Below are 27,813 nucleotides of genomic sequence, written 5' to 3' on the forward strand. Positions count from 1 at the left end.
AATGAGTTTTCAGTGCAATGTGACCACGTACCTTCATCAGCACAATTAGCTATATATTGTTTTTCATCTATATCATTTACAAGATTGAATTACATTTAACAAACAACTTTGGAATACAAAATATCCTCTCTAAGACGACAACGGGGTCCAATGAAAAGGGTGGGAAGACGGATTCCAATGGATAATGAAATGATCCCTGAATGGCAATCATGATTGAGGTTTTGGGTTCCTTAAAATGAGGTTCAACCGATACATATTTCTGTCTATCATGCCATAAAATGCGAGGACCAATGACAACCGAGCAAATTGATATCGGGATGTATCAATGTCCTATTACAGGGGATCACGAGAACTGGCTTAGTAAATCTTACACCAACATTACGCAAGGTATTGGGCAAAAATCCAATACTGCCGAACAGCCAATGGAATTTGATATGACAACATGACACAGAACAAGGTTGGAGACTGATGATGATCTTGATACGTGCACTGGTAGTGATTTTGGAGGGTAACTTTTTTCATCTGAGACAGCCCAGTCATTTCGTTTCAGAAATCGGACTCCACCTCAGTTTTGAGATTCTGACAATTTTTCAACCGACTTTTCAGAGCTCCCTTTTCGGACATTTCATCGCCCTGGACGACGTGAGTGAGATTTAGGACCTCAATTTTGGCCGGATCGTGATTCAATTTGCTCGCCGCGATACCGGAGCCCTTGGTCGGAATGGTCGTGGTCCAAGTGAGCACGTAATTCCTGTCCTTTCCATCCGAGTACACTTGAGTCAATGGTTTACATAATGGTCTATCCTGGGTTGATTTGCTGGCCGCCTTTTTGGATCCTCGGGTTCCGATGAGGGAATAAGCGGTATTTCGACTTTCCATTGTCTTGCCCAAGGTGACTTCGTCAGCACTCGACGACACGATATTCCGAGCCACTTGACATTCTGAATCAAAATTGTCCAATGATTCCAGGCTCTTTCGGCCTTCACCCAGCTGAGCTCTGGATTTGGGAATGCATGTGGTATTCCGTCTGGAATGTTGATGTGACGGAGAGACAGCGCAATTGAGCATCCGTTTGATCTCTTTCTCGAACTTGGGCAACCTGGAATTAGAAAGTCACGCTATGAGTGAGGAGAATGGTCTTAAATCCACTTTGTACCAGAAGTGCGAGCTCTGTGAGGAAACAACTTTAGTATGTTACCGGGTTATGCGATAAGAACATACGAAATAAGTTCATCAACAGTTACTCGATGGTTCAATAAACGCCAATTATGGAAAACACTCTCTCCAGCAGTAGAATAGCTACTAATTATTCTGGGAATGTTTACTTTCATCCACAACTAAGATAACTTCCATAATGTTCGTGCCGAATATTCTGTCCCCTAAAGGAGCGGACACAATTCTTCATTGCAATTAAGACTCTCCCATAATGGCCTTGTCGGGCAAAGGAAGTGATTACTTGTCACTGACTGGAACATGTTAAGCCTTGATGGCCACCATAAGTACAACAGTGAGCCCTTTGGACATATTGCTATTTGTTCAAAGACGCACACAGCTTGCATGGAGCTTCCGGTAGATCCACAAAGATTCATCGTCTACCCACTCAATAAAACGCCATATAAAGTACCAGGTAGCCTATTCTCATATTCATTACCGATTCGTTGAACGAAGGCAATGTCCGAACTGATCTGAAGAACCTATGATATGGGTATGGTCAACCTAATTAATTCGCCTTGAGTTCAGAGTTGTGATTTTACTTTAATCGCAATTATGATAACGTTATTGCAATTTATCACATTGGAAATTGTGATTGTGATTACTTTAATTCAGCTATTGCCATTGTGAAATATCAACTGAAAATTGCAATAAACAAAAAACAACATCTTGATCCTTCATTTGCAACATTTTTTAAAATATATCTATATTTGAGTGTACAAACACCTACACCTTGTGATTACAATTGCATTTGAAATCAAGGTCATTGTGTTTGAAATTCTCTACATTCTTTACAAGACCACTTTTTTGAAAAAAAAAATCTGTTTAAAATGTTTACCTTTTATTCTGTAACAAAATAAGTTGCAATATTTACCCTGAGAGAGATCCACTATGCTTGAAATTCAAGCGTGCAGGAAAGACCTTGACCCTTTTTTTCGGGAAGAGCACCCAAGCAGTATCCGAGTGCATTTCTTGACCCTCCTAGTGTGTAACCCTCAATTCCCTAACTCAATTTTGACGTTCCCTCAAACCTTCTTTTCTAACCGAAGGTTCGCAAGTCCCACCAGAAACTCGAACGCGCTCATGGAAAGTATACTTTGCAGATTAAGCTGGAAACCACTTGGCTGATCTGATACCAAGCACACGACAATGGTTGAACTTTCCGGACCAAAAAGCAACAGTGATGGAAATGCAACATGACGAGTCCAATCCTTTGAGAAAACAAGGTTTCTCATCGTTACCACAATACTTTCGTGGATATTGTTAGATGGAGTTTATGCAATTCCTATGGATTACCCATTACCTTTCCAAAGATACATGCCCCAATATTCTCGCCTGTTTTCCAACAACTTTTGTCTATCCTCAATAGCATGACTCTTGTTTTTAGGTTTTTCTTGCTTTTGGTAGGCACGTAAGCCAGGCTTAAGGCGGTAAGAACCAGTGCAAAGTGGACAAATAGGCAGGCCATGCGAGGGAATTTACCCTTCAATATAGAATCTTTAGCACGGACCAAGGTTAAACTTCACATACAGAGCTTTGAGAGACATATTATTCTATTTTCCATTCAATCGGGTTGAAATTTGGAACAGAAAAGTTAGCTCATGAACAAATATTGACCCAGGAAATGACGGTTATAGCTCTAAGCCTATTAGTCCATGTTTGAAGAGATCCGTGTTAGAATCCATTAACTAGCATCTCCGTAAGTTATGTGCATGAAGGCAGGACAACTTTCTGTACTGTCACCCTTACGATATATGACTTGGGTTTCTGAAGGTTTTAATAGGCTTTATACCTTTGTTTGAGGAAAAACTCGTGTTTTCCTCGATTCAATAAAGGTCCTCAATCAAGGATAATTTCCAGATCTATGACGGTACTTTGCCTTTAAATTCCAGTTCTTACAATTAACTGAAAAATCCTTTAACGCTTGACATAATTTGTTGGGCAGGTTGACATTTTATTCTTTGTTTGAAAGCTGGGGGATTTCCGAGAGAATCGTCCAAAAAGCCTGTTCAGTTTTGAAAAATGGCAAGAAAAGTCAGACAAAACAACCTCGAACTATATTTTAGTCAATAGGTTTCTTCTCTTTGAAGAAAATACAATAATTTTCTTTTAAGTGACGCTTTCGTTTTGGCTCTTTGATACGCCGATGGTTGAGCAAGATGGGACAAAATATCGAGCTAAAAATCGATAGAAGGCTTTGTCTGAGAGGAATCAGAGTTTTGAGTAGGCTAACTCAACACACCAGAACAATTTTGGTAGTGCCAAGTGCGAAGAATATTTATTCTTTTATTTCCTTAACACAATGTCGCATTTGGGTCAAGGCGAGTTGATGTATAAAAGGAAGTGTATAAACATGTACAAGAATGTGTTAATGTACTAAAATAAGAAATAATTGAAAATGGTCAGAACAATAAAATGGTCGACAAGAATGTGATATCACAGTGAAGATGACTAGAGCTTATTCCGTGCAAGAGGAAATAGTGAAAAGGTGTAAAGCAGACTTTACGTACAGATGCAGGTACGTCGAGGTACGTGATGAACATTTTGAGTTTTGCAATACAGTACAGTGGGAGGGCCAGAATAAACAATGTCTTTGTCTGTTCCCGTCGTTCATACAATTTGGCTGGGAGCCGGACAAAGGTGCATGATCGCCAATATTCCGAGGGGATGTCGGGCCAAGGACAATAGGTATTGTTAAGTCCTTGACCTGGAAGGACAGCTTGTATCTGCACATGGCCTCCGGATAGAGATCACGTTCTCAACACTGTTGGACACTAAACTTGCCAACCCGATGGTGAGGGGCTCGGTTTCGCATAGAAAATGCGTCCATGCATTGTTGGCTTATTGGGGCACGCAGAGGTATCGCTTGAGGAACTTGGTGAAGGTGGCATCGGCGGATTTGAGGGCGGGGTTGGGAAGATAGAGATTTTGGCCATAGAGGAAAATAGGAGCGATGAAGTTTCTGGGAGAGTTGAAGAACTATTGGAAGGGAAAGGTATTTGATGGGAATGGTATTATGTAGATGTATCCTATTATGACCCCTGGCATTGACTATGGGGAATTTGAGATTGATGAGAGATAGCTGGGTTGAGAATGTGAAAAACAGACGTTGAAAGTTTATGAAGAGCAGGCAGCTTTTATGGAATTCCATAGCCTTTGCCTTGATATTGTTGACTTGAAGGCTGTTCTCTTGGTGATAGGCGTTTAGGGCATTGATAGCATTTTGCAATTCCACCGCAGAATCAACCAACCAGATCAGCCATTTATTCATTATATTATTCATACATAACTTGAGATCACTCTTAATCGTCTAGATTGACGGAATTTGAAATGTCATTATTGCTATCAATTCCCAGGCATTGAAATGTTATTATACATATTGTGACCCCAAAAATATTTTGAATTCTAAATTGGACCTCATTCCTTTGATTTTGCATGATGAAGAAGGCTCATTGTGTGTCCTTACATATTTTTCCTTCGACAAAACATGTTTTTATTTGTTTCGAAAACCACTTAATTTGTAATTTCGAATTTCTTTCGAGGTTGCGTGGATCTGGCAATCGTTTTTCTTTCCAAAAACACATGATAATCTGAAAGTCTTCAAAATATTAAAGAATTATATCTCAGAAGCACCTAAAAGCCAACCAATTTTGAGTTTTTTTGTTGAAACCGCCTGAAATAGTCACTAACTTTTTGCCATTCCACTTCGTCTAGATTAAAACATTTGTAAGAACATGCTCCTGCTCACCTTAGCTCTCCCAAGAACATGAATGGAAAGCAGCTAGAAAGTACCCCAACGCACGAACTTCACCTCACTCCTCAAATAGAGTATGTAGGGTAACTTAATTTGACAATTAATGGGTCTTAAGGGTCTTAAGAGTGAGCCAAGGCCAAGGTTTGATTCGAGTTAATGAAATGTGAGGTAGGCTTAAAAACACCTTCGGCAAGCATTTTGGAGTCTTTTGGTCCACATTGGTGATTTTAAACAAACCATGTGGATTAATTTCTTTTTTCAAACTTGGATGGATGTTAGAAGGACGAATTGCATTAATTTTGCTTGAAGTACGAGCTTAATTATGTGCTTTAATTATGCTGATATTCCTTTTCCCTAAAAAATATCCTCCTATGTATGGGAATGTGCAAAAGGAATTCCTTAAGACGGCTTTTCTCCCTTTTTAAACGAAACCTGTGTTGTACAGAAGTTAGATTTGATGTGCCTATTTTAAATATTGGTGACACTGTGCGCGGTTAAAAAATGAGTCACATTTATGGATAAACGTTATTCTCCACCGATTAGTTGCGCATGTGCATACAAAACAAGTACACACCAACTACCAAAAAGGTCAATAGCGTTTTCATTTTGACAAAGGTTGGAAAAATATATCAAAACCAGCTGAAATAGTTGCTAAAAGAATATTGGTAATTATTCAAAATCATAATGAACCAATGTCAATTAACTTTTTCAACTATCAAAGGAAGTGGGTGGCAAACAAAAGCATAAATATTCATTGAGTTATGATTTTTGTTTTGGCATTCAATCTGCACTTCAGTTGGAAATACGCCGAGTTCAAGAGCTGTCTCTAAAATTGATTCATTTTTTTTCAAAATATAAAGTAGAGTATTACTCTTATCCTAATCTTCTTATCAACTCTTGAGCTCTTTTACTATTTGACGAGTATAACAAGGACTGAATGGGTACCTCGCTTAAGGATCGAGAACAAAAGGAGCACTCTATTGGACCAAAATGCTCAGGAAGCATGAAAGACCAAAATGACAGATCTGCTTTCCGTATCCAGTCTTGATGCATCATCCCATTCAGGCAAATGATCCCAAGCTTACTTGGAACTCAATAAAGTTGGGATCATACGATTGGAACTAGGGAACAAACGTACAAACACAGAGAGGTAATCGTTCCAAATACCTTGCTTGACGGAGTGAAATGCAAATGCGATCTGTTCCACCAGGTTCTCGTCATCTTCCTTTAGGTAATCAAGGAGATGTCGAGAGATTTGGCACGAAAATTCGCCTTAAGAAACGAATCGGTAAAGTCAGAGCTTAAAGTTCGCCTTGAGCGAACTTGAGCAGACGTGGATTCTCGATTCAACTTTTATTCTAATTGGAGCCATTTGGGACCTTGGCAAAGGGTTAAGTGGAAATTTTGGTCTGATCTTTAAATCCAGTTAAACGTGACGGGACGCTATTTCTAGCTTAAAGCAATCAACATTCATTTTTACTTGGTTTTTTACGACTGAACATGACAAAAAGTAACGGATATGCCTCCCTGCAGATACTATTATTTGATCAAATACAAACATCTAATAAAGATTCACCCAACGGGATTGGCAAAAACATTCCAACTGGTTTTTTGAATGCGTACCTCATCGTTGAAATCTGAAAATACTGCTTTCCTTCAAAAGTGGGAAATCTCACCCTCATCAATAAGAACTTGACAGACTATCGTCAAAAACTGAGCCCTAAATATTTACCTTCAGGTGGAACAATTTTGTTGCAATAGCTTTCGGTTGCCTCAGCCTTTTACGCATTCGGCCTTTGAATAACAATCTCTATTGAATCCCTATCTATGTAGTTACATAAAGAGACACTTGTTTTGGGGTGACGTCTGTTCAGGTTACGCCTTAGTAAAAATCATCCTCATTTTCCTCGCCCACCTGATCGAGACTTCGTTTTCTTTCAAACCACGCCTATTCCACTGGTGTTTTTCCATCCCATCCCTATTTTCATTCACCATGAATGAGTGATCAATGAGTGCCGCCGTACTTTTGTTTTAGCTATGGTACATCGCTAGAATGGGGAAAACGAGGCCTTTTTCGTGGTGCTTCTTACCTTACTCCATAGGTGAAGCCATTGAGAGTGGCGCTGACCTTGCATAAGATGGTGGGAAGCAAGGCCAAAGTGGGTGTCAATCCTCGTGCTTGGAAAAACATGGTCCAAAGAGACAAGATAGCGTAGGGAGTCCAAGAGACGAACCAAAGGAGCAGTAAGCAACTCACCATCTTGGCCAAGGTTCGCTCGATCTAAACAAATGGAACAGAGACCCTGATCAAGCAAAGACGTATTTAGCTATACAGGAGCGGACATAGACCAGAATAGACCACTCACATTGTTGGTTAAGGAGGTTGAAAGAGATGGCAAAATGCACTCATTTGTAGATTACTACTCATTTCTATGATAGAAGCTACAAAACTGAAAATTTGAGTGCACGAAAGTTCAACGATGACTTGATGCGTAGGGCATATCAAGTGAATTAAATTTATTTCTTTATCTTTTATTTATTTATTTGGAAAGCACTATCGTACTTTTGTATAGTGTATGCATGTACAGGAGAGAATCCAACACATTTTATCAGGAAAAGTGGAAAAAAAGGAAAAATGTAGTCAGGCACTCTGATTTTGAGCATTTTGGGAAGGGAGAACTAAGACAAACATCACAGTCAATTTGCACCATCCGCCCATTGAATTTTCAATGATCCAGTGATTTTGAGAGAGCGGTGTTACTAAAACCAACAAAATGAACATGTTTGGTATAATTCGGTGATCATATTATCAAATTGGCTCAATGTCGCAATGTTATTTGCTCAGACAAGCATGTTAAATGGAATAAATGTCAAAACTCAATGCATGCACAATGCGGTTTGGCTGGGCATGTTGTCTTTGATTTCATACCATGGAATAACGTCAGTTGTTCATGAACGCGTTCACTTAACAATCCTTATATTGAAATTCGTTTAATTTGTAATTCATAATGTTTTTGTGATTTGAAGAGTATTACAAATCTAAGTAAGGTGTGGTTTGATTATAATCATTAGGTCCGTTCATTTTTCACTCCATAGAGCACTGGAACGTATCTTGGCAACTATTAGTCACATTTGTATGACCTCTTGTATGTTTGCCAGCTGAATGAATTATGAGGTTGCCAGGATTTGTAGAATGAAATGTACGGGGGGTCTGGGCAGTTCTATGTAATAGAGAGATCGTTTTATGGGGGGACTCGGAAAAATGAGCTTATCTGAAGATCCAAGAAATTAGCATGTAAACGAGGAGACCATAGTCCGTGTAGAACAAAAATCTTTGTGGAAGGAATATGACTAAGTATCACTTGGTAACAGAGGGTTTATACTCCGGTTCGACGTCGTTAGCGAAGCTATTTGTTGCATATCTTAATCCATTGAATGGATACAAAAGAGCAAATGAATGGTTTGTTTGATTTGTCAAACCTCCCCAGCCATTGAAATAAATTGAAGGCAAGGTCAATATGCCATTTATTTAAACAAATGGTTGGTGTGAGTTGGTTTAGCGTATTCGTTAAACCTTGTGATGGAGTACATCTATCAACAGCCAATTGAAAATATGTTTTTTTTTCATTGCCCAAGGCCCTTCCATTATCACAAATCAAATGTTTTATTGAAAACTGCCCTTTTGACCATTATAATTACAACTCGTAAAACTGGACTAAAGTAATTTTCAATAATGAAAGAAAAGGGACCAAGTTGGCACTTCAACACCCGTAGTTGGGTGAGATATCGTGCCATGAATTAGCTTGGCATTTGGGGAAAGTCCTTGGAACCATTTGGCACCCGAATTCGACACAACGTGACAGAAAGATCTCATTTTCAAGCTTTATCAAGGTTGACATTTGTGCTGAACATTGTTTGTTCTTGGACTTTGTAAGCTCACACTTTGAATTACTTATGACCCATGTTAAGTCGGGTTACCTCAGTAAGGGGAATGAACTTTTTTTTTGAACGATATAGCTTAGTTATTTGTGATGGTCAAAGAAATGAATAGCTTACAAAAGTCGAAAAGATCACCTTTGAGGTTAGTTGTCAACCTCAAATATGAAGCGGGTTACCAATTCACTGCTTTCCCTTGGAATTCCTATTGACCTAATTGGAACTGAACTGTTTTTCTGAAACCTGTCAGATCCTTTGGATCTCTCGGGCATCAGGTTGTCAAAAGATCTGACTTCCCGCTTTCTTCCTCCTTTCTTTGATTGGAGATTGTATGTACAGTGTTGTTCCAAAAAGTCTTCAATGGTGGTCACAAGGGGTTGGGTTGAAAGGTGCATTTTCTCTCCATTAATATCGTCTTCTTCACATGAATGAGTAAAAAGATAACGTTGGGTGGAGAATAACGTTTACCTTTAAAAAAACTGGGCTCTGAGATCGAACCCATGAACCTGAGCATAACTCGGTCGCGCGTGAACCAACTGCGCTACAACAATCTTCCTTTACAAGATATGTTATCATGATATTTGTGTTGTCATATTTGCTTGAAACTAAAACTGATATTCATGGGATTTGAGCATTACCTTGTATAGGAATATTATTTAAGCATTACCCTGTACAGGAAAGTGTGTGAATTCTTCCATTGAGATGAGCTTGTTCAGAAGTGCTTACCCTTCGTCTTTGATCCTCTGCTGCATCGGGGAGTTCGGTCCAATTGAAAATTCCTCCACGGACGGCATAGAATATGCGAAAATAACACTGACACAGCACCCCCATAGGAAGACACCAAGCCACAAGCACCAAGACCAAAATGTAGGATCGATCGGACCATTCCGTGGAGAAGGAGTCAAAAGAGCATCCAATGACGAGAGCCTAAGGGTAGGATTTAAAAAAAAAAGAGTGAAAGGTCTAGCTGAATAGGTCTCCTTAAACGGTTTGTGGGATCCTCTTACAATTTAATGGATTGACAGTTATGAAACGAAAATCTTGTTGCTTTCTGTTCTGCTCCAATATTTGGCTGGTGATTGGGTTTATCAGCAATTTATCCATCAAGAGATGACGTGTTTGCTTTGGAAATGCATGCATTTGGTCCTTTGGGAGTTGCACCACCAATTGAGATGAGAACAGTGGTCAAAAGCAAATGCAGAAAGTTTGGGACTTCATAATAATTTCATTCTTTGGCTTATTTATTTATCCTTATTATTTATTCATTCAATTCTAGCACGGCCATTTCAATTTGGGACAGTCTTTTGAACTGAATAGAAATTCATCCCTCTTATGGACTTATCGCCCTGTTAGCTCCACAAAGTTACAGCTTATGAGCAATTATTATTCCAAAAGAGATTCCCAATGTATTCGTTTTCACACGCTCATCGACGTAATGTATTCATGATCTTGAATTAATCAACCTGGCTTGAAAGCTGTGGTAGATTTTGGGTGACTCTAATGCCCTTCAACCTTAAGGTTGTTTAATGCCCCTCAAGTTGGAAAATGAGTTGCGTAATGGATGCAAAACATAACTCAAACTCTTAGACAAAAGGATACTATTGGATCCATTCATAAGGGATCCATGTACCAACCAGATCCCCCAGAAGTGTTGGGTAGCTTTGAAAGTGGATAGCTGGGTATTCATGGATTACCAGGGTTTTTTCGAGGAATAGTTCAGGCCGTCAATCATAAAAGTTGCCAACTCATCATCCGACGCATTCCAGACCAATATCATTAAGTATGTGAACATCAAAGGGTTACTAACACTACTAACTCAGCACGGCTATTTGATTACAAACTGCTACAATCTATTTCAAAAATGCTGTGTTCCAAGGTCCATTTTCTCTTGAAAGAGGCTAAACGAATCAATACATGTTGAAGTATGAGAAATTTTGAAACTGATTCCACGACAAAAAATGAATAGAGTCTTAAATAAAAGTTATCGGATTAATCATTGATCGAATTAGTCGTTTAAAACTCATCGACCTTAAAACAAGCCACTTCCATTTGTCCTCCGTATGGCTCCATATCTTATAGAATCAACCAATAATGATCGAGTGAATTGGCCAATAGCAAAACCCTGTACTTTACAATGTACATACATGCATCGACTGAGTGAGCGCAGAACAAATCAAGTTCTCTAAAAGAGGAACTACCTTTGTTTGTAGTTCTTTCCGAAGAGAAATCTCACCCAGCCATAATGCGGTGGGTCTTTTATGAGTCTAGAGTGCGGGAAAAAGGGATTCTCAAATGCCGCATAATTCCTTTTATGCTGAATCCAAATGGCAAAATAGGTTATTCAAAACCTGCATCGTAGAACTTTGACCAATTTGGCATTTCAAAAGTGAGTGAATGAATGAAACGATGAAAACCCGCAGGAAATGCCAAAGCATTTGGTTGACGTCCATCGTTGACATTTTGCAATGGCTCTTGAGGACAAAAATGAATGTCTATATTTGATGTTTTACTTTTGGATACTTCTTATCTGATTTATATCGAATGGAATTTCACTTACTAACGCATTGTTTTTTTGCATGATTGCTGATGTATGTGAGATTTTGGAAACATAACATTCAGCATTTTTTTAGACAATACTTCAATCGTAAAAACACAATATTTTGTTCTCTTTCTTTTGATGAACTTCCACACACAAGTTTTACGCCGATAGTTAGTGAATATGTGACATGAAGAAAAATATGAAAATAACTGATCTTTTTTCATGACTACCTTTTTTCTTGCACTCTACGTAGTTCTGACCAAATCCTTAATGAACCTGTCATTTTTAGCCCTCTGAACCTAAACCTGGAAGAAAACTTTTATAATTACCTCTGAAACGAATTGGTTCCATCCCAACAAGGGACAAAGTGCGAAGGCTATGGCTCCAATCCAAATGACCAATATTATGACACCCACCTGAAAACGTCAAATTAGCCATGTCAATATTGGTGATGGCAATGAAAGTGAACATTCTTGAGTTAGCCTGTAGCTTCTTGAGATCTTGTCTAATCTATGCGGAAATCAGTCAGCCAGAAAAGATCGGGAACAAAGTGTAAGGCTGGCCTTTGAAGTGAGCTGTGCCAACATGCTTCATTTTGGAGGGTTGAACAAGATCACAAGATTACAACATACGGATACTACAATTCGAGGGCTCTTTTTGCAAACAGGCAATCTCTATGTATGGGCCCACTCAAAGGGTTTCCCCAAGGAAGAGATCGAAATAAAAAAAGGCCGAACCGAGACTAAGGATCAAATATGGATGGCTTATGGCCATTTGAGTTTTTTTTTAAGATTAGTGCGGTCATGCCCTAATCTAATTTGATGAAAGAAACCATTTGGAGGTCAACCAACAATACATATATTTAGAACAATTAGATTTGAACACTAATCGTTACAAATGATTGCTGTTTGACATGGTTAAGGTCCGTTTGATTCTTGACCCTCCTTTCCGACCTAGGAGGGGTCAAAAGGCTGAATCAATTTGGACTTCTGATGAATTCAAAGAAAATGAAAAAAAAAACCATATGCACTTTTTGGTGAGTACCGGCAATTTTTCTCCGTGGAACAATGGACCGCCTTTTTGGAGCAGGATTTGCCCTATTAATTACTTAATCACACAAGTTGTCAACTAAGATGCTTTTTCAAGTCGAAACAACGTGTTTTTGTTTTCTACAACGAATGCTTGTTGCGCCCTCTACAGCCAGAAATTACAATCAAAAAAGCATTGCAACATAGATGTTAACAGTTCGTGGGATTGATTTTTGGCTGAATCTTCCTGAAGCTCAGAGTGGCCTCAGGGGGGTTGTCTTATTTTCTCTTGAACGTTCTTGACAAGTATAATGACACTAAAAGCGGTACTTAAACGTACGTTAGACTCCAGCCCCAAATTGATATTTGGGGAAAATTACACCCACTTGATGTATTTACTAAACGTTTCTTTATTCATAAGCATAGCATTGAATAGATAAACGTATTTGATTGGCATTTGTGGACAAATGTCAATAGCGGTATTTCCACACACTCGTATTCAGCTACAATGATTTCTTGGAACTTTTGATCTCTTACTCGTTAACTCTGGTTTGATGGTTACAATCCTTTTCCCGATAAAACTCAACACCAAACATATGTTCAATTGTTTCCAAAGTTTCCATTTTCGTGCAATAGGCTACCTCCACTACACGAAAAATAGTTTACGTGTTGGGTCACGTATATCATCATCATTGGTTCGTATTTCCCGCCTCCATTTAGCTCGTCTGTTTACGTTTGCGCTCTGACGTTTTTGACACTTCAGAGGGCGCTTGGTGAGCTAGCCTCTAGCAAATAGAGCTTTTGGCTAATTCGATCAAAATCTTATGGATAATTAGTAGCGACCCTGGTCACATACCTAATGTCTAGAAAAGAAATTGCGTTGATGGCAAGTTACAAGTAGTTTATATAATAATCTACAATGCCTCTTCTCCGTTTCGTTTGGGCTGTCTTACGTTGAAAATAAGGACCCCTATATATGAAATATCTCATTGTAACAATAGGTGTCACGAAATGGTGAGCTGGACCACGGACTTCTAGGGATATGGACTGCAAACGGAAGCAAAAATATCCTCTCTCCTAAACCGCTCATCTTATTCCAAATAAGCACTTCATCGACCACAAGGTTTTGTTGAATAGATGAACTCAGCCAAGTTTGAGCCCAAACCTATGCTTAGGGTACTCAGGAGACATGTTCAAAGTTATGTAGTAAACACTACATAAAATTTGAATTTTCAGCCTGCTCTTGGTCAGCTACATAAGCATTTGACAACATAACTTTGGACGATCGACTTTGCATGTAAATGATATAAAATTGACCTACCGTTAATTGAAGAGATCTACGCTTCTTATTTTATTACTTAATTCCAAAAGTGGCTCAGAGTGGCTATGACTAAGACCAGGCCGATTTGCCGGGAAGCTCGTTCGCAGTCCATATTTCTAGATGTCCGTGGCTGGAAGTACACGGCCTTTGTTAAAGGGCAGATGAAAAGCTAAAAACTGTGAATTTATTTATGCAATTGACAGCTAAAATGATGAGTGGGTTTTGAATGCATAATGTAGAGGCCTTATTATGGATTACTTATAATTAAACACCTGCATATGCTAGGTCGGAGCTTAATGTTAAGCGAAGTAGAAACCCCTAGGCTCTTTATCACTTGATTTGGCTCAGTTTTTGATTACAAGACCAAATTGTCCACCTGTTTACCAAAAGCCAAGCCTGACCAAAATACGTACAATGAGTTTTTGTGACACTTAAGTGTAATGCCATACAAGTGTTGGCTAGTTACAAACAACAAATTATGAGGGTCAAAATTGATACTCTAATTTGTATTGTTACAATCGTTATGTCGTCAATTAGGTTTTGCCGAGAAAAAAGCCAGACGAAAAAGAAATGATAATATTCATTCAAATCCTAATTCTAATTCCTCCCGAAGCTCAAAGTTCACTTGACAATCTTGTTTAAATTGATTGTAATTCAAGCATCCACAAATAAGTCAGGTGAGTGATTCCAAATAATGTCGAACCAAGTGCAAATGTGGAACAATATTTGACGCTCTCTGCTTAATTCATTGTACTAGGTTTGGGCAAACTAGGAATTCGAACAAAGAGCTTGGACACCTAATCCACTCACTTCTTTTTTATTGAGCCTTTTCTTCTTTTGTAAAGGATGATAAATGGCCTTCAGCCGATCCACAGCGATGGCTGTAAGTGACCAAATCTCGGCCAATGCACCCACCGTTCCAACAAATCCGCAAATCCGACATCCTAAAGGGTAAAGATTCAAATCATGAACGGATATTTACTCGTTAGTTCGTACCTTCGTTCCTTCGTTGCCAAACGTTGGAAGATCGAAGATCCAACAAATGGGAGATTTTTGTTTAGATAAGAAAAGCGATTGAAAATGACGAGGCACGCAAGAATTTGGGTAGCTAGACATTTCCGTTATAAAACTCGGGATGCACGTGATTCCTACAAATTTTATAGCCATAGTTCCTGCCAATCATGTTTCAATATCCGTTTATGACCAGGAAAATAGGCCAAAAACTGGAGAGAAAGGATATTGAATTTTGATCTCTATAGCAGCTAAACGGTTGTTCCAATCTAATTGTCAGTGGCTGCTAAACCGTACATCCGCCTTGGCGGATATTGAATTTTGATCTCTATAGCAGCTAAACGGTTGTTCCAATCTAATTGTCAGTGATAAATATTTAATATATTGCTATGAACACGACCAGAGAACATGCTGTGATTGTCGTTTGAAGAAAAGTATATTGAAAACATCCTTTCAAAGCAAATTGGTGCTTTTACTTTGCTCAATAAACATCTATTATCAATGAACCCATTTTCATGAAACACGTTTTCTTTTTTTGCAATTTCAAAGCTTTTATCGAAAGTTGGGCCGTTTTTCGAATGTAAAAACCAATTTCCCTGACACATTTGAAGAACCAAAAGAAAACATTGCCAGGAAATTGATAGAAGCCATACTTTTTGAGAACAAAAAGTTTGATAAATTGTTTTTAGGTTAATCTAAAACCAATTTTGTATTCTCTTTAGCATATAATTTTGAATAACTCTTCCTTTTTCCAGAAGAAATTGAGTCACAAGAGAAGAGGGGTCAGTTTCCTCTCACGAGAGAGAAGTCCAACGTTCGGCCCTCCTCCATGACCTTTCTCTAGGAAACCTTCATGCTAATATTTTATTTTGTAGTTATTTTTACGCCCTGACATGACCAAGAGTCGCAATAAAGATTATCATTATTATTTAATGTTATTATTATTATTATTATTATTCAGGTGAAAAGAAGTGCCATTCAATTCAGTATCAAATTAAAATTGGAACACTGATGTGAGGTTATATAAGAATGTGTTTGAGCATCCCAATGGAACAACGCGTGGGTCCAAGCCTCTAAGTATCTAAGGCTAGATCAGGATGTTTTGATTGAGGGTGTCCTGTAAGTACAATGCCCTGAAGTAAAAGAAGTCCCTTATTTACTCTGGAATCAATCATCACTATCTAGCCAATCAAGTGGAATGCACTCCATCATGATCACTCAATTCGAAAGGTGACGCAGGACAGACATCACAAGACGAGCAGATCTTTTCATAGGTTCTAGGTCGAAGAAGGTTTAGCACCCGTCAATTTGTCGAATTTTGATAGATGCCTTAACAATTTGTCGTTTTAAAGTGGGGACGTATGAAAATAAATCCTGGCTACTCACCCAATTTGCCGAGGATGGGAAATCCGGCGAAAGATTGGATCACAATGAGATGACCTCCGGAGAGAAGAACAAAGTCTGCCATGGTCAGACTCATGAGCAACTTATTGGAGTTTGTCCTCAATTTGGGATTTCTGAAATGAACAAAGTGACTTTTTGGATAATTGGTGTAGACGCTTTTAGAATCGATTCAAGTCCAGGTTTACATTTAAACGAATTATAAATGGAGTTGTGATCATGTTTCAACACGTCTGAATTTAGCAACAGAAAAAGGCAATAAACAGGACTAATAATGACCTTTTGGCCATGTTAGCAAAGTTTTTGCGATTCATCGCCTTTTTTCGTTCATTCCAAGCATTTTCTTTATTTTTTCATTTTGTCTCAAATTTTTCGCTCTTGCTACTTTTTGCATTCTTTCAACTTTTTCGCATATTTTCCAACTTTTTCTCATTTTTTCCCAACTAAAAAAAGGTCGGCTAAAATAGCAACTTTTTTGTTTAAGGTCTACTAATCAGGAGCCGGCTTGGACATGGCAAGAATCGAATCTGCTTATTAGGGATAGCAGGTTCAATTACTGTGTGTTGTTTTTTTTTTTTTGGTGCGGACTTCCTTATTGCTACCGGGATTGGAATCCCAGCAGTTTAAGACGAGAAGATTATTTATTATACTTGACTTTTATTTATATATATTATTTGATCGACCAACGAATTGGAGTTGGCTGATCTGGTTAATCCTTGAATATAAGGTTGATCCGGAATTTTAGTCAAAAAACTTGTCCAAGTCTGACTTAAATCTTGCTACTGGATCAACCCCTACATAAACCCTACGAATATTTGAGGGCAGCAAATTGAACAATGAAGGAGCCCGAGAAAGAAGAGAGTTGGACTTCATTGTTTTAACTAGCCTGGATTCTCGAGGGCTTGAAGGTGCTCTCAAAACGCACATTAAGCCTCTACGGTCACTACAATTGACCTTAATCCTGGGTTGGGACAAAGCTCATGAATGCTTTTGAAAACGTACAATATCAGATACCTTTCGTACCTTCTCTGAGTACTGTACAATCCCAACCGTTCTAACCTCTCCCAATACGAGAGCTCTCTCATATCTTCAATGTTCCTAGTAAAACATCTTTGGACCTGCTCGAGCTTTTGCAAACCTGCTGAACTAATTTGGAGCCCAAATGGAGAGGCATATTCAAGATGCGGCTGAACAATCGACTTGTACAGAGTTAGCATCGTGACACTATCTCTGGACTTAAACGTGCGATATATCCAACCACATGTTTGAAAAGCCTTACCAACTTTCAACTGGATCTGCTCATCGAACTTTCCATTATCTTGGAGGACTACACCTAAACCCTTCATGGATGAGACCTGCTCAATGTCCTTTCCTTCATCATCTAATAGTGGAGTGTCTAATGGCGTCGACCCAAAGGTCATTGAACGGAATTTCATTCCATTCAAGGCCATGTTACTCGCAGCAACCCAGGAATAAATTTGGTCTAGGACCTTTGCCAGACAACCAGAATCCTGACCATTCCTACCAACTACCAATTTTGTATCATCAGCATAAGAAGAGATACTGACATTACTACTACCAAGCCTCTGAAGCGGAGCAATGAAGATGATGAAAAGGAGAGGACCCAAAATGAAGCCCTGAGGGACACCCGACTTGACATCATGTATGTCACTAAGGGATCCCTCAACCTTAACTAATTGTTTCCTACCACAAATGAAACTTCTTAACCAATTGAGAGCCTTGCCTTGGATCCCAATCTCATGGAGCCTGTTAACTAAAAGGCCATGATCTACTTTGAAGATATTAAAAGTATTGGAAGTTAAAAATAGCCCCCACCTTGAACGTGTTGCTGCCTATGTTTGGAAAGTTAATTTGCAAATTTTTGTGAAAATTTGTTTGATATTTATGCAAATTTGTTGTCAATAAAGACCATATTTATCTACGAGTTTTGGCCGGCCCTAGTTTTTATGCTAGGCAAATAAACGGGACAGAAACAACATACCGAAACGTTTTTGGTTAACATAAAATCAACATATTTGGGTTGTTTTAAGCAACATAAAAATGACATATTTAGGCCAAAAATCCAACGCATTTTGTCGGCGTCTAATGATCATCAATGAATGTAAGGAAGTTCCCAAAAATAAAAACCTTAATTGCCCGAAATATCAGTTCCGTCCAAGAATTTGCCGTCCCCAAGATCTTTACATACAGAGTAAACGATTGTTGTAGGGGCTAGCATGAACGTTTGAAAATGTTGAAAAGAGATTCTGAAATACGACAGAGAATCAAAAAGTTTTTGAACTACATTTGGCTGATATTTTACCATTGCACTGCTTTCTTTCAGAAAGTTATTGACACAAGCCTATCTATTGTCACGTTAAATTATTTTAGCACTTCCCTCTTGGTAAAAAAGAACTTAAAACCACTTTTGATGTAGCTCAAAACGTAAAAACTCAGCCAATGAGCAAATATCGGGCAGAGCTTTTGAGGGGGCTTTCTTAGTGCTCCATGGAATGGAATTCCCATCGGGTTAAGAAAAATCAGACGAAAATTTGATTGCTTTATATTCATTACATTATCTAATCGGGCAAAGAATTAGAGTTGGCCGATCTGACCAGCACTAATGGCTAAAAAATGAAATGTAGCCCTCCCTGAATCTTCAAGTAGTATGTACATGTTTTCATCAGTTCCGGATTGAACACCGCAGCTCAAGTACGTAGGCTTTCAATTCGATCTGAAGTAGCTAGCATACAAACGACAACAACACAAATGGACTTGTCATGCGAACAGAAGTTCAGGCTAACGGATTTGAAAGCAAGTTTGTCGGCATATGACGTACGAGATGCGGGATCTGAAAGGAAAACTTTGACAAGGGCCGACGATTCAGAATGTGAAAAACGACAGCGAGGTTTTCCTACTATTACATCAACTCTCAAATCAGGTTGGCAGGGCATCGGAGAAAATAAGGGTAATCCTTAACTTGCTTTGATTAGTTCAAGTTAATGGATCAGCGGTCGGATCCTAGAGTCAAATAGTTCAACTTGGGATACTGGCTACCACTGAGCAGGATCTAAGGCCTAATATTTGAAGAGGTTTCCTATAATTTCCGGATTAAAAAAATTGTTTTTTAGAATAATTTCATATATTTTAGAAAACCCTCTTTTCAAACCAAAGTTGTCAAAATGACAACCCAGGATCACATATCGTTTATCAAAATCAGTATCCTCGACAATAAAATGAATACTTTAAGTAGAAAATTGATTTATAACTTTAGAATGACCCGAGAGTCATTTAAAAAAAAAATCTTAGAATTCGTTTACAACCCTAGCCTGATGCAAAGTAAGCTCAGCCAAATTTCTCGCTCGGACTGCCATCTGCTAATTGGTCTCCCAATGAAGGGATATTCCCCCTCCGTCATCACTGTCATCATTGATTCTCATCTCTCACTTGTGAACGATAGTAAGTTCTCCCTTTGAAGTTGTTATGGTAACAGTTAATGTTGTAATTTAATTCCACCACGAGGCATGGACTCCGCCAGCACAGGATCGAATCAAGAGTAGTGAATTGAAATTGCTAGCCTATGTTTTTTTTGTTCCGAAGCTAGATGGCAGCTCCCTCGATCGAGTTGCCACTTGCCATAGTCCTCTTACGATGCGCAAAATATGGTTTTACGATCTGCACTTCAGAGGGCGCTTTGTGGGTCAGCCTCTAGCAAAGAAAGGGCCGATTGGGCCGTTTTCTCTTTATTGAATTATTACACGTTTGTGTTGTTTTTGGCCAATTCTTTCAAAATCTTATTTATAATTAGTAACCTGGGTCACACATTGTCCGAAAAAGAAATCGTTTTCGTGGCATGTCACGAGTAGTTTATTTACTAGCAACCTACCGCGCCCCTTCCCGTTTTGTTTGGGCTGTCTGACGTTGCAAATAAGGGCCCATATTGTAGGTGTCTCAAGAAGGGATGTTCCCGCTCTGTTACCACAACCATCATAAATTGTTCTCCAGGATACTATTTGTCAAACAGAAGAGCAGCTATGTTTGAGCTTCTGAGATATGCCTCGAGTGTGAAAAATATTCACTCCTAAGATCGGACCTTGCACCCATTTAGACCATTGCACCCATTTCCCTAATGCTTATTAATCCAACAAAACACCTAATCCATTACTCACTCTCTCCAGGATATTTCCGGTGAAAAGTGCTCTCGAGCTCAGGTAAGTGTTTGGCCCTGGATTTAGGGTTGAAGGTCGTTGAGCTGAACTTGAATGATCATCTCAACCACTTTCCATTTTTCTAGATAACAATTGTCTTGGTGAAAACACAATGATTCCTTATTTTCTGCATAAAATATCTCCCGAAATATTGCGAATATCCTTGGAAATATCTAAATGTTCCCTAAATGCAATTTATTTCCGGAAAAACAGTAACACTTTAAAAAAGGTATGGTCGCTATTTTAGTATAAAACTTATGGCAAATGATCAAAAGAAAGAGTAGAGGTTGTTAAAACATAACAGAATTTTACCAAATCTCACCATTATAGCAGGAAAGAGCCACATTTCTTCTATTCTGCCAACTTACTTCAGTATGAAAAAGAGCATTATTTAGAGTATCGGAACTTCAAGAATGTAGCGAATCATAACCGGAAAATTTCAGCCAAAAATGCCTTGGCATTCACGCTTCTCGTAAACAAATTCATTTATTCTTTAAATCAATGCATATTATATAACCATTCATCAACCAAAATGAAGAAATCAAAGAAAATAAGTCTTTGGACCACAGAGATTTTCCTGTTTTGAACGTGTTCTTTCGCTTCCAGGTACATATTTTCCCCTCCTTCAAAGGGCTGATTTTGCAAATATTGTTTCTCTATTCATGATGTCAACCGATTTCAAACTGTCACAAAGCCACAGATACGTATGTTTGTACAGAGAATTCAAAGATTACATCCAACCCATCGTCTTTTTAGCGGCATCTGTGGCGTGTGACCAAATTATCAAAGATGAAATGGAACATGTCTCTGGCATTTGTGATCATGTAGAGACGTCTCAAGAACGTTGTGATTGGGCAACACGTGGAAATAACGTTTTCCAATTCCTTGCCATACAAAAAGAGACGAAGAAACGGGATCACAAACGAAAGAGCAACAACCACTCCAAAGTTGGTACATCAATGACAAGGAAGTCGATCGGTTTCACAAGTAGCGAGATGATGCAATATTAAATAAAATGGTATAACCTGTTGCTGATGTAACTTGTTAAATGGAAGGCAGTACTTTGGAACGTTGAACAAAGAAATGACCCTCTTTTAAATATTAGCCCACTGTTCAAGGAGGAAAAGATGCTCCAAATATTACGGAATATTTGGGACTTTTTCTTTTGTTTGATAAAGTCACGGGCTCCAGAACTTTGTCACTCGTAACTTGGAAGAGTAGCTCCTTGAGTCCGTTGATTGTCAGATTTCTTTTCAGGAGCTCTGGATCAAATGATCTTCACTTGTTTCATGTCTTATGTGGACACCAACCAAGGGATTGGATTTATAAAATGTCAAACCTGCTTTTTGTTCCAGGGGCTTTGTTGGAGCATCAAAGTTTGGAAAGACCCTTGGTATGTCGATTCAAAGCCGAAATACCGTATCATGAACCACTGGAGTATGGACAGGGATGTTAGGGTCGGGAAATAACATTTTCGAATCGAGCAAAAACATCAAGATCTTCTTCAAAAGGGACTTTAGTAAGTTGCAACTTGACCCCAAGATGGCAGGACAAAATAATTGCAGAAAAATCGCCACCATGGTCAGGTTGTCGTATTTTCTTTACATCTTAGAGGAACAAATAATAGTGCCCTGACTTGAAAAAGTATGTATGCATTCACTCAAATTGGAGTGGTTAGCTTTCAACCTAAGCGTCCCCGTCCACATTCCAGTGGTTCATTACTGTACAAAGAAGAATGGATCGAGATTCCACTCATCTTCACAAATCTTCAATTATTGAAGATAATCTCTTATACAAGCGAATACACAATCTTCATGAAGTGCAGTGGGCCAAGTCTGTAGAGAGGGGGTTCTGGTGAGGTAAAGTACTTTTGTGCTTGCTTAGTCTTCAATGTATGATCTGATTTCTGCACATCTTTCTAATAACAGACTTCTTAGAGTACCTTCTGTTTGTGTGTGTAAAGAGACTTACAAAAACTATCTGGGCAAGCAACAACAAACCATAGATAAGGAGTTGTACAGCTCAATATATAACGAAATCCAACATATCACGTTTTTCATTGCTGATAGTTGGCAATTATTAAGGGGCCAATGAATGTGTTGACAATACGTGTGTGTTGATGACTTCTTTGTGAATATGTCACTGAATGAGCGGCAAGGAAGAGCGTGTGAAAAGATCCTTGGCCGCTTAGAAACATTAAAAGTAATTATCTTTACAAGACGTTCTCGAACTTGAGCTCCCAATTTCTCCAAATTTTGAGGTCAGTTGTGCCCTTGAAGGGAGACACACTGGAAGCTGTTTTATTTTCCTTGCGAAGTGTCAGAAATGTCATTTCGTTGATGATAATGGCAACAAATGTATCATGTTCATTTTAAAAAATGCAGGTTGAAATGCTAGAAATTTTTGGGAAAACGTACACACAATAGCACAATATGTGTTTCCGTTTGTGCTCGTAGACGACTATCTCTAAACTTGAGTAGCAATTAGGGAATGGTTTTAACATTCTTACGGACACAAAATTATCTTAACATCTGTTCGATGCGTTTTTGAAAAAAAACCGAGAAAACTTATTGTTAAAGGTAACATTCATTCCACTGCCATTGAAGAGCATAATATTACCTTTTCTACCCTTGGTAATCGTGGGAATGCAAAAGAGGAAACCACATACAGTACAGTTTTCTTAACGCGTGTCTTAAGTGAAACATTTTATCCAAAGACGAAGATAAGTCTCCACACGGAACTACGTACAGGTTATCAAATTTGCAATAGGTAGAACGTGCGGTAAGTTTTTGAGGTGGTAATCTTTTTCTCCACTATTATGGAACAAAAGGTGAACCACTGTGCGCAAACAACGTATAATGGAGAATGATGCCATATATACGATTTTAATTTTACAAATCACAATAAACCAATAATCTTTCTTACAATACCCTCGCCAATGGAAGGTGGCCAATTGGATTTGCTTTGACGCTTTTGACAAAAAAGCACCTCCCAGATCTATGAGGTTGCGCGATGAAAGCATGTTACTTTGTGCGCTGAATGTTTTTTTACGAGATTGAATCTGGTTATGCATAATTAATTTGGGAACTCATGCCCGGACAACGAAAAATTGAAGGCAAATGTTTGATTTGCTTATTATCCGTAAGTACCGTAGAATGGATGAGGGTTCTCAAGGTTATGGAACATTGAGGAAGGAAAGCTTTTTCGGCTTGCTCGATTGCTGTTTGAACAATGACCTTTCGGATGTTTGGATACGCTTGACAGAGACAGTAATGAAGTACAGCCATTATCAACATCAGGAATCAGAGCAATATTGGAACCTCTCTTATCAATCATCTTGTACTTAAACAGCGAACATGTAAGGATAAGCACCAAAGGGCTGCCATTGCAATAGAAGCTAGTTTGCAATCATAGCTCAAACTTAGGGTACTAGTCTTGAAACAACAAGTAAAATGATTATGCTGTTTATGGAACCAATCTTTTGACATCAAAACTCATTTCCTTGAGTAAAATCATAAAAAGGAGTTTACAATCACTAGATAGACGACCCTCAACCAAGAGTGTATATTCAAATCTTCATCAGTTCCGTCCAGATTTATGAGATATATTTCATTTTGACAGGCTTAGATTTTCTGCCATTTACTTTTTCAAATACGACATATTTAATGAAGTTTTGTTAAGACCTAGTGCTGAATTGTATGAAAGGGGCAAAACAAAGTGAACTTTAAGAGATACCCTCGGAAACCTTCTTTCCTCCTTTTGGTTCATATCAGATGAGACTGGAAATGTATTATGAATGAGATGTCTTCCTGTATCATAGGTTGGATTTGTTATCGCATGGAACCATGCCTTCCGTCAATTGATATAGCTTAGGCCGTTCATATTGCGATGTTTTTTACGACATTTTCCAAGCAAATGCACTTTTTAAATGTCAGTCGTGAAAGGAAACGAAAAACTCGCTCAATCCACGAAATCCATTACATTACCGTTGTGATCTAACTCCATCAACTTCAATTGGTTATTTCAGTTCTATTAGGAAGCCACTTGTCGTAATTTGATAATTCAATTCCGTTAAAAAGAGCATTTCGTCGAAATGAAGCCGAATTCCTCCTATTTTATAATACTTGGATAGAAGTTCCGCGCCACAAACGATTCAAACTTTGTACTCGCGTTAGAGAATTTCAAAAGGTTTCTTCAAAGCTTTTCCTATAAAAGTTTGAACGGGGGGTTTCTATTAAATCTATAAGCTTCCTCTATCTTACCCGATCGCACTCCAAGAGGTTTGATAAGATACCTGAAAGAAAAGTTATCCCTCGTACAACTTGTTGCTGGGCCTGACTGGAAAAATATGTTACAACGTGAAGGGATGAAAAAGCTGAAAAATGATCTTTTATCCAGGTTCTGGTTGCAGGCATGTTGGTAGGACCAACTAGAACATTCTCAAGCTTATGATCAAGAGTGCATTCCAACATGTTGAAAAACTCTTATCCGAGTCCCAGGAGACACTTTCATCAAATTTCTAGTAGAAGCCTTCGGCCTTTTAGCCAAGGCATCCCCCTTCCAATTCCCCAATGGCAATTTCTTGTCGAAAGAAATTTGGTATGTCCCATGATAACCACAAGCAGGAAGTTCTGACATAATTCGAAAATCCCCAAGGGGAATTTGAGCTCGTTAACAACGACGGTGTCAGCGAATTGATCCATGGTGATAAATATGAGAATTGCAAATTTGCCCTCTACGTATTGATGGTTGACTGAGCGCTTCATGGTCAATAACTGGCATAACTCTTAGTCTAAAATGGTTTATTTCAAGCAATTGTGCGTCAGCTCAAACCTGCTGGGTGAGTTCTTGATTGAGCGAGAAACAACTAAAATGCAAATTGCTCATGTTAAAACAAAGCCTTTTTTTAAAAGAAAAGTACGTATCTCTCTCCCTTTTTGAATAGACCATATTTGCATTGTCACATCAGCAAAATACTAGACTTGGAACATCTCAAATGCCATGATATTGAAATAGCGTATAAAAGAAGGTACCTAGGGAAGATATTTTCATTTTCGAAGATGGGATCTAAAATTTGAAGAAATTAAATTAGCACTTTTCGTCTGACTATAAAGAGTGATTCACAAAATCTAAACGCTCATGGTAGGATTTTTCTTTATAATTTCTTGACAAGAAAAATTTCAACCAAAAACTTAGCTTATTCCATACAAACAATATTTTCTAAACCTTAGCACCTAAAACGTCATTCCAACCACACAATCTCGTGCACTATTGATCTTAAATACTGAAGAAACTCCATCCTCCAATCTCCACGATTGAGCTCTTTTGCTTATTTCACGCGCCCAAGAGGCCAAGTCCAAAGCCGAAGCCTCATTGCTTGATCTGTGCGATTCTTCGACTCCAAAAGAGTATGAGTTGTTGGAAGAAGAACTGAGTGCCGCCTCGGCCATCTTGGATGAATTGTCTCAAAATATTCTCCAAGCTTTTGCTCATACTTCTACATCCCAAACGACCCCATTTGAAGGCCTGCCACCCTGCCTCGTTCCCCTTGGATCAATGATGCCTTATTTCCTGAGGAACTATCAATGGACGCATCTCTGCCTGAATTCAGGGCATGGCGCGAGGCAATTGAACCTTATTCTACGTCCAAATCAAACAATTTCCCACCAATTTATTATGGAAAAACGTAAAAAAACAAGGTCGAACGATGATTATAATTTGAAAAATGCGATTTACTCTAATTATACATGGGCTAACTTGTTATCTGCAATAGAGTTTTCAAGTTGAGCGCAATATAAAGATAAATACTAAAAGTCTTGTGGAACCGACTCTCCCACAACTAGCCTCTTGTTTATGCAAATGATTTACATAAACTACTCCACTTGAACCCAAAAATGGATCTCATGTTGCCTCAAGAGCGGACCCAACACCAGCTTTCAGTACTCTATTTGATTGGCCTTTGTACTGAAGGACTAAGTTGCCCTTAAGCGACAGACAAGCAGCACACATGGGTTTCCTAAAATATTGTGACTCATGTGGCGGGTCAGAGTTCTTTCTTATGCATGAAACTGAAATTGCCGGTCGACCTATTCCAATCGATATGTGCATTCAGTGCGATATTCTTTGGCAAATGCTCGAAAGATCGAGAGTAATGTCAAATAATGGCTGGACCACATATAACTTGGTCAGTATTGCGAGCATTGTTCCAACCAGATGCAACTCTTACTTTGGGACTAAGCCACTCCTAATTAGAAATCTTGAAGATAATTATTAGTCTTATGACTAAATCCCATGATCTGAATGTAATAACCCTCAATACCTACCGGGCCAAAGAAAGGATGAGTAAAATGGTGCAGACATTATTGATGAGGCAAAATATCAAGAAGATGACCCCAATGAAACTGGTCAACGTGCTCGAGGGAGCAGCCTGCTCCAGCCAATGATTGGGCACCAACGAGATAAAGTCTTCCGATCCCACATCTTTTAACCAAGCACTCAAATTGGAGCCATTCATGGCCAGATGGATCACCAACATAACGACGGCTAGGTGGGAGTAGCTGCTCCCTTCCCAAGGGCGATCACTCAATCAAGTTCCAATCGGATCATCAGAACGACTGACTGCACTCGGGTTCGCCAAAGACGCAGGGAATGCATCATCGACCTCCACTCTCGTCGGAATTGGAACTGATTCTAGCTGTGTTCCACGTTTTCCTCTGGCACTGAATTTGGAACAACGCTTGTTCCACACTTGCTCTGCGGAATACAACGAGCGACAGCCAACGAACATCGTCGAAGGAGAACACAGAGAAAGGGACGTTTGGGCCCGAACCCATAGCTCAAACTTCAATGGACGAGAAGGACGAGCACGAGCACAGAGACGACCATATTAACGTCAAGAAGTGGGTCCCCATTGTTCAAAGAGATGCTTCAGCATGAAATATTGAGTTTTTTGATCAGAGACCAAGCATGGCTAGGAATGGCCGTTCTGAGCTATGGATAATGTTTAAGCCCTTTTTAAGGATACTCCAGGTATATGTGGTCAGGGGACTGTTTGAAATAGGGGTAAGTTGAGCTCGTAGGATAGGAGTATGATTGTTTTCCCACATTTTATTTGTAATGCGTTATCTTTATTCACATGCTTTGCAACAATTGTAGAAAAACTGATTGGTGTCTTTTGAAAATTTGAAATCATGATTATGACGGGTTTTGTGCTGAAAGAATGTTATTTATTCAATTCCGACTCGAAAAAATGAAAAATTAACGAATAAGTAGACAAATTTATATACATTTTTTGCGGACTTCCTTATTGCTACTGAGATTGGAATCCCAGCAGTTCAAGACGATAGATTTATTCATTTGACTTAACTTTTATTCAAACATATTATTTGATTGACCAACGAATT

General features: G+C 38.8%; 1 protein-coding gene across 1 annotated transcript; it reads right to left on the bottom strand.

The window, feature by feature from the left end:
• Positions 1-6,804: 6,804 nt before the first annotated feature.
• Positions 6,805-27,360, bottom strand: LOC131879535 (rhodopsin, GQ-coupled-like). The gene is made up of 6 exons (XM_059225888.1): positions 26,734-27,360; positions 16,188-16,318; positions 14,601-14,734; positions 11,771-11,857; positions 9,629-9,829; positions 6,805-7,247 (listed from the first exon to the last, which is right to left on the bottom strand). The coding sequence occupies exons 1-6, from the start codon at positions 26,943-26,945 to the stop codon at positions 7,053-7,055; spliced, it is 960 nt and encodes a 319-aa protein (XP_059081871.1). The 5' UTR covers positions 26,946-27,360; the 3' UTR covers positions 6,805-7,052.
• Positions 27,361-27,813: the final 453 nt, after the last annotated feature.

The sequence above is a fragment of the Tigriopus californicus genome, chromosome 4, assembly GCF_007210705.1.
Source record: "Tigriopus californicus strain San Diego chromosome 4, Tcal_SD_v2.1, whole genome shotgun sequence".
Taxonomy (NCBI): domain Eukaryota; kingdom Metazoa; phylum Arthropoda; class Copepoda; order Harpacticoida; family Harpacticidae; genus Tigriopus; species Tigriopus californicus.